Raw genomic sequence first — 16,821 nt, forward strand, 5'->3', positions numbered from 1 at the left:
AATGAAAACACAATTGATATTTTTCTACGAACAACGGGTTTCATTCGGCATGAAAATAGGTTAGAAAGGACTTGTGTATGGGAATACCTATATCCATGCGACCTTGCAAAACCAAAACATTTTTCACTCGCGTTCTAATCTATTTTGTTCTCCAATGTACCATTCACAACGACAAAATTAATGTTGTGTAAAAAGTTTATATCAATACTTTTCCCACGTCGAACCGTGTAGACAATAATTCAAACCGAGCGCTGCTCGAAGCTCGCGAAGATGGCACTCTGTATTGGAGAATTCGTACCTATAATGCACACCAAACAAGTGGAATAAACAATTTCATATTGCGAGTCGTGCAAAAAAATAATGAAAGTACGATTATGTAATGTCGAATTGGTCGGACGAGACACTTGTAATTTCGATTCGATCGTGATTACTTTGTAGCGGTGTTGTCGAGTAAAGAACTCGAAGTTTCGTGATCGCGAGTAATCGCAGCGGCTATCAAAAAATAGTGGCGCTGCGTTGAGCGTGCGCTGACGCCATAGTGTGTGCGAGAGGCGAGAACAGCCGAAATGGAGGAGAGTCAAACATCGGAAAGTGTCGCCGTGCTACCGGACATGTCCGAACCGTTGACGAGCGAAACCGAGGAGGCGTCCTCCCTAACGACCGAGCACGAGGCGCATCCCGTCGCCGTGACGGCGAGCGTCACTTCGGTACCGGGTGTTCCTGGTGTTCCAGGAGTTGGCGTACCGGTTTCTTTGCCTGTTGGTTCTATCATCGGTGTAGCGAACTCGTCCAATGGTACGACCTTCAACGTCATCACCTCGGACCAGTTGCAAGTACGTTAAAACGAAGAACTTTTTATCGTAACTTTCCCTCCTTTAATACCATTCCGAAAAGAATGGTTATAAAATTCAATGATTCCTCGCTAAACGGTTGCTAAAAGACGAGGTGGGGTTTCACTCGTAGTGTACCATGCAATCGTAGTGTAAGTGTATGACACTATTCTCTAACTGCGCCTGTCCACGCACTATGATGTAAAGGCACGTGTTTCTTTTAAGATTATGAGTTTACATAGTAATAAAAATTTATTGGTGGCACCTACTCGATTTTACTACTAGGTGTTTGCATTATTAGACTTCAATGATTATTTTATAAATAAATGTATACAAAACTTAAAATTTCATGTTAAATAGTTTTAATGAACGTAAAGCCTAAAACGTGTTTTAACTTTTAAAAAAATAATAAGTTTCGTCCTTATATACCAGGTACAAAAACAAACCTTTTCTGTATTAATAATTATATAGGAAACTAAATTTTAATGAGATGTATCATTTTCTGATTTCAGCTACCTGGTTCGGGGCAGTTTAAGCAGATGCTATGTGTAGATAATGGTTTTATTTGTGAACCTCATCATGACAAGGATACAGATCCTTTACGTTGGAATGGAGAACTAAAGGCAACACATATAGTAATACAAAATAGTACAGAGGAACATGAATCTGAACAAATACACGTTTCTACTCCTAGTGCACAACAAATATGCAGTTGGTCAGAATCTGCTAATTTAGCAGTATTGCCAGTTAGATGCAAAAATACAAATGCAGAATTGCATAAAAGTAGATTTGGATCTGGAGCTAGAGGAAGGTGTATAAAACTTGGACAAGATTGGTATACACCAAGTGAATTTGAAGCACTTTGCGGTAGAGCATCTAGCAAAGATTGGAAACGCAGTATTCGATTTGGTGGTAGAAGTTTACAAACATTGATCGATGAGCAAATTTTAAAACCACATGCTACCTCTTGTACTTGTGCAGCATGTTGTGACGACGACAGTGCAGTTAGTATACTAAATAGCATTGTAATTAACATGGGTATGCAGGATTCCGAAAATATCCGAGATTTTCGAAGATATTCGGGAGTCCCTAGAATGTTCGAAAAAAATTATTATAAATGTTTAAAATTGTAAAAGGTGGAGTGAAAGTAATATATCAAAGAAATAACAAGTATAAAATCTTTTATTTAAAACTTCCGTGAATCCCTAAACTATCTCTCGAATGTGTTTGGGATCCCGTCTCGTCCCGAGCATCGAGATCTCGCATACCCCTGGTAATTAGTTTTGTTTTGATAAATTATGTTAAAATTACTATGTTTCAGACGGGTCCTGTCCGACTTTTTACACCATATAAACGTAGGAAACGAGCTAGAGATGCGTCTGATGGAGATACACCATCGCGTAAACATAAAAGTGATAATTCACGAGATGGTAGTAATAATGATGAAAGCGACGGTGAAGTCGTTGTACCTGATAAAGAAGTATGGCCACAGTTCGTTTCGGCAGATGGTTTAGTTGTACAACAATCACAAGAACAGGATGGTGTTGTACAAACTGTACACCAAACTGAAAATGGACAAAGCGAAGATATATTTAAAAGACTTACCGAAATGTCTAATGAAATATTAAAATTAGTTCATGAGTTTAAACGAACTTTAAAAGAAGCTAAGGAAATGAATAGACGACAAAGACGAGAGCAAGCGTTGGTAGCTCAATTAGGAGGTAGGGGAGATGTTATTGAAACTGTTGGATTGCAACCAGCATCAGATACACATAACAAAAAGGTAATGCACAAGAAAAATAAATTTTATACTCATCTAATTGAAATTACTGAATTATTTCTCTTGTAGTGTGCTAATTGTAATAGAGAAGCATTTGCAGAATGTTCTTTATGTAGACGCACACCCTATTGTTCTACATTTTGTCAACGAAAAGATTGGGCAAGTCACCAAGTAGAATGTGTAAGAGGTGCTGCTGAAACAGTAATGCTTATAGTAGAAAGTAGTAGTGGAGATACTAGTACTCTTGCAACGACTACTGGGGACCAATAGCTAGTGTTCCTCACACCCATTCACCAAAGGAATATGGAAACTGAACAAATTAATGTGGAAACTTCAAAATTAAAAGCAGAGACGAAGACTTAACAAATTTATTTGATGATTGAAAAATCAAAAAGTTCTGTATATATGCTAGTAAATATTTTGTATGTACATAAGTTAAATTGTAATCACATTGATACATATATTTACGCAAAAGTTGAAATTTCTAAAGATCATGACTAGAAATCATACAGAACATTAATGAAAAAGTAAATATCATATACCAAATAAAAATGCGTGGAATGCTTTTATAAACACATGTGTGCATGTATACACATATATACCTATTTCACACTTTTTACATCCTTAAAATATATGTGTGTATACATATGTTTATGTATTACACATAATAAATAAATAGTTCTATGAATAATCTTTTTGTTTAATAAAAATCTAAATCGACCAAAGGAGGTAAATACGTTTCTGCGAAGAAGTTATTTATGTACAATATCATCTCTCATATTTTCCGTTTATAAATATTATTTTGTAATGCTATTTTTATTAATAAGATTTTTAAGAAGCGATACTGCTTTACTATTAATTTTTAGTACAAATATTAAGCGAATGTTAGGAGCATTATTAAATACTTTGATTTACATTTTACATATGATGCGCTAAATCTTGTAAGAGTTTTTTGTACGTATTTGCAGTTTTAAATCACGGTCACAGAAGGAACATAGTCACATTTTACTATATTTTTTTAGTACAACAGTATCATATTTCCTTATTGTGAATATTAGTAAGAATATTAATTTGTAGCTTTGTGTACGTGGTACACAAATCATTAAAACAATAACACTAAAATCTTTATAATCATGAATAAATGAACGTAATATCTAATCGAAGATGTATTATTTATTTTTAAATATGTTTTTTCAAGTGGAATTCGTAGAAAACATTTTTTTCTCGATTTTACAAAATATATTACGTAGCAGCACCGATATTTCGTCGTAAATCATAGAAATTCTTTTGCTTTTGTATGTTCAAAGCCAAAAAGAAAAATAAACTAATATTCTTTTTAATTAATAGCTACACATATATCTTAATTTATTACTAAAATGAATAGTCAACAACACATTCCAATTTCCTTTACATTTATGTCACAGATAAACATGACACTTTATTTTCAAATAAAATATAGACATCAAAAACTTAATTTGTATTTCTTTATTAAATAGTATTTAATATTATTACATATTTTATAAAATAATTAATATCTAGTAATTTCCATAATGCTTTAATCTGTATAAAAAGGCACTACTCGATTTATTAGAAATTCCTAAATAACCACTACCTGGTGAAAAATCGATAGCTTCTGGCATTAACATATTTGTTTGAAATGTGGGAAAGTTTGAAAAGACAGTAAATGATGGTAAATGTACCATTTTAAATGCATTATGTTTTTTGTCTGAAGCAATTGCTAATATTTCGGAATAAGAATTAAACTTTAAACTAGTAATAGATGTTACAAGGTTTAAAATAATTTTCAAAGGAACAGGCTGTTGACTTTGCAACACTGTTTTTGAGTCATATATATTAACCACTCCTTCTTTACTACCTGTTGCCAAAAATTGACCACTTGCAGACATTGCAATGGATGAACAAGACAAACATCCATCATCCACAGCACGATGTACGCATGACCGACTATTTACATCCCAAATGTACATTTTATTACCATCTGCAGTAGATCATTAAAAAATTCAAGATGATGTACAAAATTGAACTAAATGATGCAAGAATACTTGTATACAAAACTTACCACCGTGTGTAATGAGAGTTTTACCATCTGGAGTGAAACATATTGTCCTACACTTTGAATTCATTTTCAAACTACCAATAAGTTCTTTCGACGAACTTGTCAATAAAAAAATTTCACCTAAACGACCACAAAGAGCTAACAATTTTCCATCTGGAGATACTTCATATTTCTAAATGATTATTTAAAAAATGTTAATGGCTATTATCATAGAAATTACTATAATTGAAATTTGACAAACCTTCATATTAGTAATTCCATGTGGTAATTGTATTTTATGTGTTTTACCACTAATTAAATTATAGGAATGACAGTGTCCATAATATTGAGAACCAATTAAAACTTCTGTACCATCCCTAACAAATTTTGCTGTACTAATAGGAAATTTTTTATATTGCATTGAATGTAGTTTATTATTTTCGATACCATCTATCTGTAATTACATTATAATTTTGTACCTTTTTTATTTGAAAGTATCAATACAAGTAATTTGTAATTTCTTACTTGAAAAAGGGACAAAATTCCAGATGTACCAGCCACAAGGGCTACAGTGGAAGATGGATGAAATTCAAGACTCGAAACAATAGGACCTTCTGTATGGGTTTGTTTGTTGATTGGAGTTAGTGCTTTAATATCAATTATGCTCTTTGGCAAATTTTTCACTTTAGGTTTTTCCAAATGACAACTATGCTGCAAAAATATATCATAACATCAAATAAAGTCCAAAAAACATTCTATAAAATTTTCATTACCTTTAATATTTCATCATCTAAATCATCAGAGTCTTTATCTGTCTTCTTCATCTCAGCCCATTTTGGAGTACCCACAATTTGTTTGTATTTGTTATGTAGAAAATCTTTATACAATTTTTCTGGTATATCAGCAGGTAATTTACGATTCTGTGCCTTTGTAGCATCTCGTACTCTAATAAAACATCCAATTAACTTAATTAATTTTTAATTAATGTCTATCATTTACTGGCAGTACTCTCTCTCATAATTAGCTAATAATATTTGTTTGTTAAATTACGATACACACGAATATTGTACATCATCCTCATCCAACCATGCTTCTTTCTTCTGTAATTTTGTACAAACATCACTTCGTGTATCGAAATCATCGATACTTTTGTTTTTATTTGGTTCAGTGAAATCTTCATCATTTACTAAATTGTTTATAATGTCACTTGGATCACCAAATACGATTCGTTCTAACCTATATACGAGTCACATTACAATTTATTAAAGTCATTCAATTAACACCACTTGATCTTAATGATATAAGTATACCTGGCTTCTTCTTTTGGATCGTACGCATTTTTACGTTTCTTTTTTAAAGGTGCAGTAAATTTTTGGTTATACAATGTCTTTGTAGGTATACGTTTCTTTGCAATCATTTTATTCAATGTTTCTTTTTGAGTTTTCATATTATGGTCCTTTGTAGTCATTTTACTCATTGTTGCAATTTATTTAGCACGATAGATAATACATTAATCATGCAGTAGAGCAAATTCAATTCGCACATTTTTACTACATAACCTTGCAACACGATTATGACTGGATTTGACTACATACTACATACACATATATGTATACTTAGCAATAGTACTTGCTGCACAGATGCATTTTTATTTTGGTAATGTTTACAGTATACAAAGATTGTAAACAACTTAATGTAATGATTTCTATTAAATATTAATTATGACAAATTATAAGCACGTTTCGTTCATAAAATTAAAAAATTTTCTTTTATATTCCATAATAGAATTTTACTAAATTCAGAAATTATTAGATAAGTAGTCATTAATTGAAATATTTTGTGCTGTTTAAAAGGAATATTGCATGTTAAATGTTCTTCTTTTTTTTTTCAACAAGTTTTTAATCATCCATTTTTTATAACAATACCAGACGCCTAATTAAAGTGAGTTTTGTTTACATGAAAAAACATAGGTAATTGTTTATATTAATGATGACTTTACCGATTACAACGATTTTGAAATATATCGGAGGGGACATTTTCGTATAAACCTTTCATTGTCGTGAAAACGTAATTAAACCAATCTAGATCATTATTTTTCTTTCGTAATAATTTGGGTTGATCTGATTGTATTTAGGAGTCAATAAAGACTAATAAACAATTCTAAGTTCAAAATAAATTCTACATTTTGGGTTGACCAAAAAATTCGTGCGTTTTGAAATGTTAGTTACGTTATGTAACGAACTTCAGTTCAAAAGAAGATATTGTAACCAAAAAAGTTTGGAAATTGGATTTCTTTTATAATTTTGACATAATTTCATGCTGATTATATTTTGAAAAAGGAAAAATGCACAATGGGACCATTAAATGGCTGTTGATTAATTTTTTACGGGGAAACAGAGATTTTTATGAATAAGAAATTATAAAACTATTCGAAAGATAGGAATGGGTTACAAGAACAAAAAATTTATTATTGAATAAAGATATTTCGTATTATAAAAGAATTACTTTTTCATTAAACAAAAGTAACCAACAAACTGTATAAATCGTTTAGAAACATTTTTAAAAACTTCATCTTCCATGGCACCAAAATCATAAAATATCGTTTAAAAAACTCAAACAACAATATTTTTTACATAAATAATTTACTGAATAATATATGTATAACTGTAATGTAAAATTGTGATATAATTAGTATAAATAATGTTTTTAACCATCTTCATGATGAATAGATAGAGAATCTTTAGAATCAGTATCAGAAAACAAATGTTCTTCCATAGCAAACAGAGAAGGACATTTCGGTTGATACTGCTCAACCGCTTCCAAGAGACTATCCGGATATCCAGGAGAATAATATCTAATGAGAAAAAATGTACTAATTAGTCGCTAAAGTTAAATTGAAACTTTAACCAAACTTAATTAAGACGAAAACATCCCAATAGAAGTTTAAGTTATGATTAACAATTACGTTTTAGATTGAATATATAAAAAGTATGTCATTGAAACTATTGAAATAATAATCATCTGTTTACGTATCGATAACGTCATATCGAGTGATGCAAGATACGTAATGTAAAAGTAAAATCAAATTTAAAAGTTTTCAAATTTAAATGATACAGCAGTGCGTAAAAGATTTATGACAAAGCTGTTGTGACTTGTCGTATATAAGAGTCACAGAAATCATCGAGTGCGCGTAAAATTATTGATCCAATAAAGTCCGGGTTTATATTTTTCCAATGCAATCAGCTGTGACAACATGGCGGTCACGCCGTATATTACCTGCCCGATTTAAATTAAGACACACGAGATCCAGAAACGAAGCTGCAGTTATTTGCATTCGCTGTTGGTGTAAACTGCTCTAAGAAGACTGGTCTTTTTCAACGACAAAAACGCACGCTGCCATATTCCTTCGGTAAGTAAATCTTTACTAGGGTTATGTCAAAAGCAACTAGTGTTTTTGACGATTACCTACTGTTACTATTATTTTTACATGAACATACTTCCCTGCATGTATTGACATTTCAATCAATTTCACGAATATTATGATTATAATCGGGGAATTCGGTCTAATATAGTATGGAACAATTAAAAAATTAAAACAATAGTTAAAATAACCAGACATCTTTGTAAACTAACACCATTCTTGTATGATTATAAGTCCAATTTTTTCGAGAAAGGGTGTTCATTAATGTATGTTTTTATAGTATCTATAATTGTTATACTATGTTTTAAAAATAATGTAAAGTAGCAATTAAACAATTGAAAATACTATTAATTGAAAAAATGTTTGGTAGGAGTAGATGATTAAAAACAACCTGACAATTTCTTCTGGAAAACAGCAATTGATAATTTGTATATATTCTAAAAGTGTTGAATCAGGATCTGCCTCAATTTCCTGGACTTTCTTTAAACCACCGGATGTTACAAATAATCTTCTTGCCCTGGCATCGTTAGGCAAAACCTATATAAAAACAGAATTATCAAAAAACAATATTAAATTCTTTACACTTTGTGTTATTTTAATGTTCTCGGAGAGAGAAAGAGATAGATAGAAATAGAAAAAGAGTGTATGTATATAAGTAGGTGGTACAGGAACATTATTAGCAATCAGTTTGCATGTTGCAATGCACCTAAGAATAAGGCTTCTGAAACCTGACCTACACACTGAGTGCATTCGTCTAAAGTGAACCTACTTACTTTAATGTTTTAATCTGTAACAAAGAAACAAAATAATTCAAGACACATAGTGTTAACAATATTATTATTTCGATACATATATGCTATTGTGTATTTAATTTCGTTAATAAAAAAGTCGTATAACGTTATATTAAAATATGTTGCAAAAATGTCGAGATTTCGTAAATATTTGTTGCACGATATGATGCAACGTATTATGTTTCGTATTTTGTATCGCTTTTGACGTACGATCGATCAATTCCTACGCAGGAATATTGCTTTCGAATAATATCTGATAAATAAGCCGATAGTAAATTGTATTCAATGGTCAGTTGAATCGTCGTCAAAATTTGTATAATTTATATAAATTGTTAATTATTTGTTTGAATTAACTGATATCATTTTTATTATATGATTAATTTTATTATAGACCTATGGACACGATACGATCGATTTATATAATTAATTTATTTAAAACATTTTGGTTCGTTTTTTTTTATTACTGCGTTAAAAAATATCGTATGCATTCTATTAATGTACATATGTATATTCTTAACGCGACGCAACCATAACCAGATCCGCGTTTTTTTTGTCTTTCATCGCCGCCAAAAATATCTCATTTCCGAAAACAAAATTCCAGAGCAAAGACGCAGAAAAGCATATTTGTCGTGAACCTGTTGACATATTTAAGAATTCGCCTATTTTTTCAACCAATTTTAATTTGTATGTAGAAATGACTTTGCAATAAAATATAAATTATTAAATTTTTTCAGTCGGATGCGGTGCTAAATATCGGCTGCTAAGGAAACCGAAGATTCGACGTTACTTTTTTGACACATTACTTGCAGAGCTAATCCTAAGCTGCTTGTCTGCTTTTTTATAAAGTATAATTTTTTATTTAAATTTAATCAGAAACTATTTGCATACGCTATAAGCAGAAAAGTTTCTGAATTTTTGAAACGTTTTTAAAATAATTTATTAAAGAAATAAAAACAGATAAAAGAATAAAAGATTAAAACAAGTATCAAGTAAAACTCAGAGTACACCAGCTTTAATAAAATAATTCAAATAATACTTTAAAGAAGTGCGAAGGATAAGAACAGAAGTTGAAAATCATAGGAAGACTTAAAATATTTCAATTAAAAGTAACAAATTCTTTGGTGATATGCATGGCTTTGATAACAAGACAAGACAGCTGCCTTAAAGTTAAAATTTATAACAATTAAGTGATAAAAGACGATATCATTGTATACAGAAGATTAATTGCAGTGTATATTACACAATACTGATTGTCATATTTCTAGCAAATATGTCTGATAAGAGCAACATAAAAATTGGTAACTTATAAGAAGTTAACTCATTGTTAAATCACACAGTGCAATCTCGGATGTTTCACAAGCTACATGTAAAGTAAGCTTCATATAGTTTCTAACTGAGCATTGTGAAATACATGTTAATTACGGTAAAACGTGGGAATAAAAAAGATCCAAAACGTTAACCAAAAAAGTGAAAAGCTAATAATAGACATGGTAAACAATCAACACTGTGTTTTTTTAAATTCGGGAGAGACCAACAGCTATCATCAGCCGGTCTCTGCCAAACCTTCTGTTGTCTCTGTATCAAGTATTGATTCTGATGTAAGTGACAGAAGGGATGTACGTGAAGAACTTTATGCTGGAATCTTCAGGCGACATAGGAAGACTATACTTGTATTAGGCAGTTTTCTCAAGATGCTGAGGGTGAATAGAAATATGAACAATTATGCTAGTATTAAACCCAACGATGACAATGATGAATAAAATAATAATTTTGTTGCACGAATGGAGTAGTAGACCAAATTCATTTTTTTATTTTGATAATAATTAAATAATTACTAGTATTGCTTTGTAAAAAGAATAAGAAAAAAAAAAGGAAAATAACTTAATCATTATAATGATTAGAAAAATTAGTGTATGTTGATTTCATTTTTGAAGATAACATGTTCAATTTAGTTCTGATTTATTATCATTCTTAAAGAGATGCTTATCTTACATAAAGTAATATCTTGATAAATATTTATCTTTTAATGATGTGCAACTGCTATATATTATGTTCAAATTTGTTTGTCATAATGACTATGTAGATCATAAATATACACAAATGTGCTTATTAATATGTACTTTTGGTAATGCTATATACTGATAAAAAGCACGTAAAATTTTGTATAGTGGCACAATACAAAAGTCATGTATCATTTATGAATATTTAGAAATCGCAATCTGCACAAATTATTATACAGATTACTTTTTACAAAGCAAGGTCTTTTAATTAAGTAATATTATAAAAATTTTTATATTAATTGAGAATCTATATATATGTATATACAATATAATGTTGTATGTTGTTTTACTTGCATAGTTTTATCCTTTATAAAAAAAAAACATATTATTAAGGCATTGTTTTAACATTAAAAAATGAGTTACTTAAGTATCATTATAAAAAAAAATTGGTCAGTTTTTACATTTTTTTATAACATAATTTGTTTTTTTCACTTTTCAGAAATGCTTGGACAGATTGCATGCTCTGAACCGAGTATATGCTTTAATTGCTTTACAATTTGAAATTATCGTGCAACAAAAATTTTGGTAAAACACGGGTGTTTTAATTATTTTAATGTTTTCTTGCGTTGAGATACTTCAATGAATCAATTGTTCTAATATATAAAAGTTTGCTACAATTTATATATGATGAATTTTTAGTACAATGGAAATAATTATAAGGTGTAATTTTGCAACTGAAATTTTATGATTGCCTTTTACAATGTATATCTTATAATTTCTAACTTTAATGAAAATAGTTTTTGCTAAACTTTTCAAAATATTTTTAATTTATTAAAAATAACTATTACTGCCGATTGCATCTCATACATTTCTTGAAACGTATTTATATAAATACTACAGTTTGAATGAAAATTAAATAATGATTAGCTTTTCTGGAATGCAACTGCATTTATTGATAGTACTATGATCCACGAGCTTAACATTTATCAGAAATATGATTCAAAGCACATAATATTAAGATTTATACATTACATTAATGTATTATTACTGCAAATATCAAATCAATGCCTTATTGATCAACAGTTTCATAAACTGAAATTTTCATTGATCAATGATTAATATTTACTTCTAACTTAATAATTCTTTGTTATCTATATCTACAATTTTTGTACAACTGGTCTCTTTATATCAAATACTGCCATTAGAAAATACACCATGGTACAATAGATGCAAATAGGGAGTAGCTTGGTAAAGAGTATGTATAAATATTTCATATTTCAATTAAAATTTTTAAGCATTCAATAATTCAATCGTCCTTGTATTTTAGCCGAACCATTTACCATGGTAAGACTGAGAAATGTGCTTTTTTGGGACTTCAAATGTGCCATAATATTTATTATAGAAACATTCAAAGGAACAATTCAAACCATTCTACGCTATTATCAATTTTTTCACTTTTTACTAATCTGATTGTTAAACAAATACAATGACATACAGCATATCGAAGAATATTATTACTTTTTAATAGAAATACATAATGTTTGATACCTGTTGATTGAAGTCAAATTAAAATTTGTGGCATCTATAAATACTTACAACACATACAAAAAGGACAAGCAAGTAATAAAAATCATAAAAATAAGTTACACAGATACCGAATAAATCATTGTACTGTTTGTGTATCAGAGTAATATCACAAAACTAGGATTCTAATTGTTAGAATGTTATATTTGTGGTATAATAGTTTTTACGCGGGAAAAGAGAACCATTCACCTTATACAGCTGCTTGACCAATTTTTCAATAGAGCAACATTAGGTAGCTTGATGATGTTTTGTGTATATACATAAATATTACTTATTAAGTTTGTATTAAAACACAAAATGGTCACTAAACTTTACGATATAATACTTTATATACAGTGTAGAAAGATTTGTTAATATTATTGATTTGTATAATTTATCTTTGTAATGTATATGATAAATATTAAAACATAAATGTGGTATTTTTAATTATAAATTATATACCACAGTTACTATTTGATTTATTACATTACTATGTTTTTTAGTTTGTAAGTTCTAAGTACAACTTGTAAAAAGTGTGTATAAAATAAAGAATTATATACAAGTTAAAATATCATAGTATCTCTTACCTTACTAAACTGTCCAAGCACATATTTTAATATGTTAGGTGGTGAATCGTGTAATAAAGGTTCCAAGGCTTCGATATACATGCATCTCTGTAATACTTGCTTCAGTGTTGTATTACATTTTAATTTGAGATCTTCAGAGCTGCTTGGATCATTATAAAGCTAGAAATTAAATATATGCTAGTAATATTGTGTAATGAAAAATAATGTATCATAAATAACAGTTTTACATACTTCTAATAACTTTGGGAGAATGTTGGCTACTGCAATTGCTTTTGCATGTTCTGGTGTATGTTTCCCAATTTGACCAATCGCCCACACAGTAATGGCAAACAAACGGTCATCCTTTTCTTCGTGTAATACAGTAGATAAGTGAATAATTCCCTGCAAGGAACATTTTCACTTAGAGTATTGTAATAGCAAAAATATTATTATGTCATACTTTAGATCCTATAACTGCAATGGCTAACTGATCAGAGTGTCCAGCAATATATCCAATTGCCATTATTGCTGGTAATTTTACTGGTAATTTTGATATATTAATTAATTCAATTAGTGCACCGATACCACCGATATTTACAATGAGCTGAGCCATCTAAAAGAAAAATATAATTAGTATGCAACGAATAGAATGGTGTCTAATAGTTTTACTTCTAACGAATGCTTGCAAATTTCTCTGGTTAGTACTGCTGCCATTTTAACAACACATTCATCAGGATGTGCCATGTGTACAAGAACATCAGGAAAAACTTCAGCTTCGATAACAGATTCTGCCAGATTTACAGAATGTTTTGCTATGCTGCTCAATGCAGAAAGGACTTGACGCTATACATATTATTAAAAATTAAAATATTGTAGTCAATCATGTAGTGAAATCATGTAGTATGATAATTTATTTTACCTTTAACTTGGTATCAGGGTTAGACAGTCCTTTTGCAAGAAAGGGAATTGCTCCTGCATCAACAACAATCTCAGCAAGATCTTTATCATGCTTACTTATATCGCAAAGAGCAGATGCAGCAACTTGTTTTACAAATAATTCAGGTTCTTGTAAACACAGAACCAAAAGGGGCACAGCACCTACAAATAATACAATCTGTACATAACTATTTAAAAGGAGATTTACTGACGTATCAATGTGCATACCTGCATCAATAGTAGCTTGAGCTAAAGTTTTATTATGCCTGGCAATATATCCTAATGCCCAGGCAGCAGATTCTTTGACAATAGCATCAAAATCTTCTAAGCAAAGTATAACAATATCTAATCCATTGTTTTGAATCACTATAGATGCTAGTTCTGGAGAATGCTTAGCTATTGCACGTACAACAAACAGTGCTGCTTTTTTATAAAATTTCTATAACAAATGTTTTTAAATAATATAACAACTAATTCTTGTATATTCTTTTATGTAACTTATATTACAAAATACACCGCAGTCTAATAAAAAAAAAAGGAACATACTTTCTTAAAGTTAATGTGCTTACATTCATACATTTTGTTTATCAATATTCTTCAATAATTGAGGTAAGACATCCTTTCTTATGATAGTTTGAGCCAGTCTATGATTATTATTTGCAATTTTCCCTAAAGCTACAGCTGCCATGTATCGAATAGATGGTACAAGATCTGTCAGTAAAGGACATAAAAGATCCAAAGCTCCAGCAGCTTTTAAACATTCTACATTGTTCGGTCTTGAGGCAAAATCCGCAACAGATTGAACGAAAAATAAACGGGCTTTTTGATACTGATCAAAAACTACAAAGGTACGGTAATTAATGATGTTAATTTTAACAAACTAGTATACTATTTGACGGTAAAATTATGACGTAATTTGCGGACAAAAATTATAACGGTTGTTGGAGTCGAAATTATTACAATGCTCGCACGAGCTGTCAATAAAAAACCGCCAAATTTCGTAAGATAGATATTTATAATAATATTAAGAAGTGTACCTTGTAAAATTGAACGTGCTGTCATTTTGGTTTCTTAACAAATTTTAAATGTTATATTTATTCTTTGTATCCTTTCTTATACCGAGTACCAGTACAAAACTGTCGTATGTTTGAAAACGAAAAACTGCCGCCCTTCGCGTACGATGTATTACAGCGACTCTATAAACAAAAATAAACAGGTGTTTTGATCGAATGCAATATCAAGGCAGCATGGATATTCGAACAGAATAAAGAAATATTACGAATACATCGAGTTATCGTTGTATATATTGTAAAACAGTAGGGATAATATTTATTTCGCATTAAAAGATGACAGAAGATTTATTAATTAAGGAAAAAGGGTTTCGTCAACTAAATAAAGAACTCGAACAGAAAGCGCACGATTTGATGAAAAACGTAGATCGTGTTATAAACACTTATAACAACGAATGTTTAATTTCTAATTCAAAAAACCAATGCACGCATTTCAAAAGGGAGCAAACAAAGTTCTCGGAATATGCAGCAACACAAAAAGAAGCAAATTCGCAGGTTTCCGTTAAACGAAATTCGTCTTTGCCGTATATTTTTGGCCAAGTTTCATCTAAATTGTAAGTGCATGCTTGGAATTTGAATAAAATCGTTTATCGTTGTTAAAATTATTTTAAAACATTACGTTAATCTTTTAAAGTATTTCAATGCAATTTTGAATTTTGCTGTCATATATTTTAAGTTTATCCAAACATTTCTCGAGTTTATTTTGTCTAAACGCATAAATATAAAAAATTAAATTTTTTTACTTCAATTAAGTCTCATTTGTATCCAATAGAAAAGTAGAAGCACAGCAAGATTTTGTGGATGATGCTTCTAAAAAAGGAAACTTGGCAAATAAAACCATTATTAATTTGTTAAAAGCTAAAATAGATATGTTGCAAACTGAGTTACAAACATTACAGATTGAATACAGAAAAAAGGTAGATAATTTTACATAGACTTAAGAACAAAATATTTGATTAATTTTTAAATAATTTGTATTATATTGCAGTGTAATTTATGCATGGATTTAGAATCTGAACAAAAAAAAATTGAACTCAAATTACAGAATGAAATAGAATCATTAAAAAATACAATTACAAAATTAGAAAACACTAATAAAGAATTACAATGTCAATCACAAGCATTAAATAGTGAAAGTTCAATTATAAAAAAGGTATAAATTATATAAATAAAAATAATTGTAGTATTGTTTTATATATTCATAAAATGTATTTTTAACAGAATTTAGAGAAACTTCAAAAAGAAGTAAAAGGATCAAAGCAACAATCTGACGTTTATAGTATGAGATTGAATAGGTCTTTAGAAAATAATAATAAACTCAGAAATGCACTTAAATGTTCTCAAATAGAAGAAAAGGTACATGTTGAAAAAGTGTATGTAATACAAGTTACAAAACTACCGTAATCTTTTAAATTCTTATCTAATTTGATGTATATTTAGGAATTGAGAAATCAAATTAGAAAATTACAGGATGATAAAAGGATGACAGTTAATAATCTAGGAAAACAGCTGTCAGAATTGGCACATGTATTTAAAAAACAAATGTTGATTATAGATAACTTAAAGAAACAAAATGTACGTATCTGTTTTAATTATTTTGCATAAATTGTAAATAAGTAGTTTTATTCGTGTACTTTCATAGGCATGCTTAATTGGAATTGGACAATTAAAATTTACACAAGAAGAGTTTTCAAGATTATTGGATCAAAAATCAGAGTGCTTATGTTAAATTGTATATAAAACATTTATTGAATGACTGCTACAATTTATACACTGTGAAAGATGGAATAACTCCATTTCATAGCCAC

General features: G+C 29.6%; 4 protein-coding genes across 5 annotated transcripts; 2 read left to right on the forward strand and 2 right to left on the reverse strand.

The window, feature by feature from the left end:
- The first annotated feature begins 529 nt into the window (after nt 1-529).
- On the forward strand, nt 530-3,325 carry LOC122403131 (deformed epidermal autoregulatory factor 1). Of its 2 annotated transcripts, none has more exons than XM_043406472.1 (4): nt 530-833; nt 1,343-1,834; nt 2,152-2,613; nt 2,711-2,920. In XM_043406472.1, exons 1-4 carry the CDS (start codon nt 567-569, stop codon nt 2,783-2,785), a joined length of 1,296 nt encoding a protein of 431 aa, XP_043262407.1. In that variant the 5' UTR covers nt 530-566; the 3' UTR covers nt 2,786-2,920. The 2 variants fall into 2 exon arrangements, with proteins under 2 accessions (XP_043262407.1, XP_043262406.1); XM_043406471.1 differs by having other exon boundaries at nt 535-833; nt 2,680-3,325.
- An 820-nt stretch (nt 3,326-4,145) lies between these two features.
- LOC122403116 (U3 small nucleolar RNA-associated protein 18 homolog) lies at nt 4,146-6,254 on the reverse strand. The gene is made up of 7 exons (XM_043406450.1): nt 5,977-6,254; nt 5,726-5,902; nt 5,440-5,611; nt 5,192-5,377; nt 4,929-5,120; nt 4,691-4,859; nt 4,146-4,609 (listed from the first exon to the last, which is right to left on the reverse strand). Exons 1-7 carry the CDS (start codon nt 6,141-6,143, stop codon nt 4,146-4,148), a joined length of 1,527 nt encoding a protein of 508 aa, XP_043262385.1. The 5' UTR covers nt 6,144-6,254.
- Nucleotides 6,255-7,372: 1,118 nt separating this feature from the next.
- Nucleotides 7,373-15,005, reverse strand: LOC122403140 (sperm-associated antigen 6-like). Its single transcript, XM_043406493.1, has 10 exons — nt 14,981-15,005; nt 14,521-14,783; nt 14,172-14,382; nt 13,927-14,105; nt 13,677-13,850; nt 13,468-13,620; nt 13,260-13,409; nt 13,029-13,187; nt 8,479-8,624; nt 7,373-7,520 (listed from the first exon to the last, which is right to left on the reverse strand). Exons 1-10 carry the CDS (start codon nt 15,003-15,005, stop codon nt 7,373-7,375), a joined length of 1,608 nt encoding a protein of 535 aa, XP_043262428.1.
- A 198-nt stretch (nt 15,006-15,203) lies between these two features.
- Nucleotides 15,204-16,742, forward strand: LOC122403104 (polyamine-modulated factor 1-binding protein 1). The gene is made up of 6 exons (XM_043406436.1): nt 15,204-15,567; nt 15,786-15,930; nt 16,002-16,166; nt 16,235-16,369; nt 16,454-16,588; nt 16,656-16,742. The coding sequence occupies exons 1-6, from the start codon at nt 15,290-15,292 to the stop codon at nt 16,740-16,742; spliced, it is 945 nt and encodes a 314-aa protein (XP_043262371.1). The 5' UTR covers nt 15,204-15,289.
- The last annotated feature ends 79 nt before the right edge of the window (nt 16,743-16,821 follow it).

This window comes from Colletes gigas, unplaced genomic scaffold (assembly GCF_013123115.1).
Source record: "Colletes gigas isolate AHSC1104 unplaced genomic scaffold, ASM1312311v1 Colletes_gigas_Sc00044, whole genome shotgun sequence".
Lineage (NCBI taxonomy): Eukaryota > Metazoa > Arthropoda > Insecta > Hymenoptera > Colletidae > Colletes > Colletes gigas.

Bases quoted from the DNA above. Each gene is read 5' to 3' on its own strand.
- LOC122403131 (XM_043406471.1), top strand. From the start codon at position 567: ATGGAGGAGAGTCAAACATCGGAAAGTGTCGCCGTGCTACCGGACATG. The intron at 1,835-2,151 runs GTTAGTATACTA...ACTATGTTTCAG, and splicing joins GTTGTGACGACGACAGTGCA to ACGGGTCCTGTCCGACTTTT. The intron at 2,614-2,679 runs GTAATGCACAAG...TTTCTCTTGTAG, and splicing joins CAGATACACATAACAAAAAG to TGTGCTAATTGTAATAGAGA.
- LOC122403116 (XM_043406450.1), bottom strand. From the start codon at position 6,143: ATGAGTAAAATGACTACAAAGGACCATAATATGAAAACTCAAAAAGAA. The intron at 5,903-5,976 runs GTATACTTATAT...ACTCGTATATAG, and splicing joins GATCCAAAAGAAGAAGCCAG to GTTAGAACGAATCGTATTTG. The intron at 5,121-5,191 runs GTAAGAAATTAC...ATGTAATTACAG, and splicing joins GAATTTTGTCCCTTTTTCAA to ATAGATGGTATCGAAAATAA.
- LOC122403140 (XM_043406493.1), bottom strand. From the start codon at position 15,005: ATGACAGCACGTTCAATTTTACAAG. The intron at 14,106-14,171 runs GTATGCACATTG...TATTATTTGTAG, and splicing joins TCAAGCTACTATTGATGCAG to GTGCTGTGCCCCTTTTGGTT. The intron at 13,851-13,926 runs GTAAAATAAATT...TAATATGTATAG, and splicing joins ACCCTGATACCAAGTTAAAG to CGTCAAGTCCTTTCTGCATT.
- LOC122403104 (XM_043406436.1), top strand. From the start codon at position 15,290: ATGACAGAAGATTTATTAATTAAGGAAAAAGGGTTTCGTCAACTAAAT. The intron at 15,568-15,785 runs GTAAGTGCATGC...TGTATCCAATAG, and splicing joins GGCCAAGTTTCATCTAAATT to AAAAGTAGAAGCACAGCAAG. The intron at 16,370-16,453 runs GTACATGTTGAA...ATGTATATTTAG, and splicing joins GTTCTCAAATAGAAGAAAAG to GAATTGAGAAATCAAATTAG.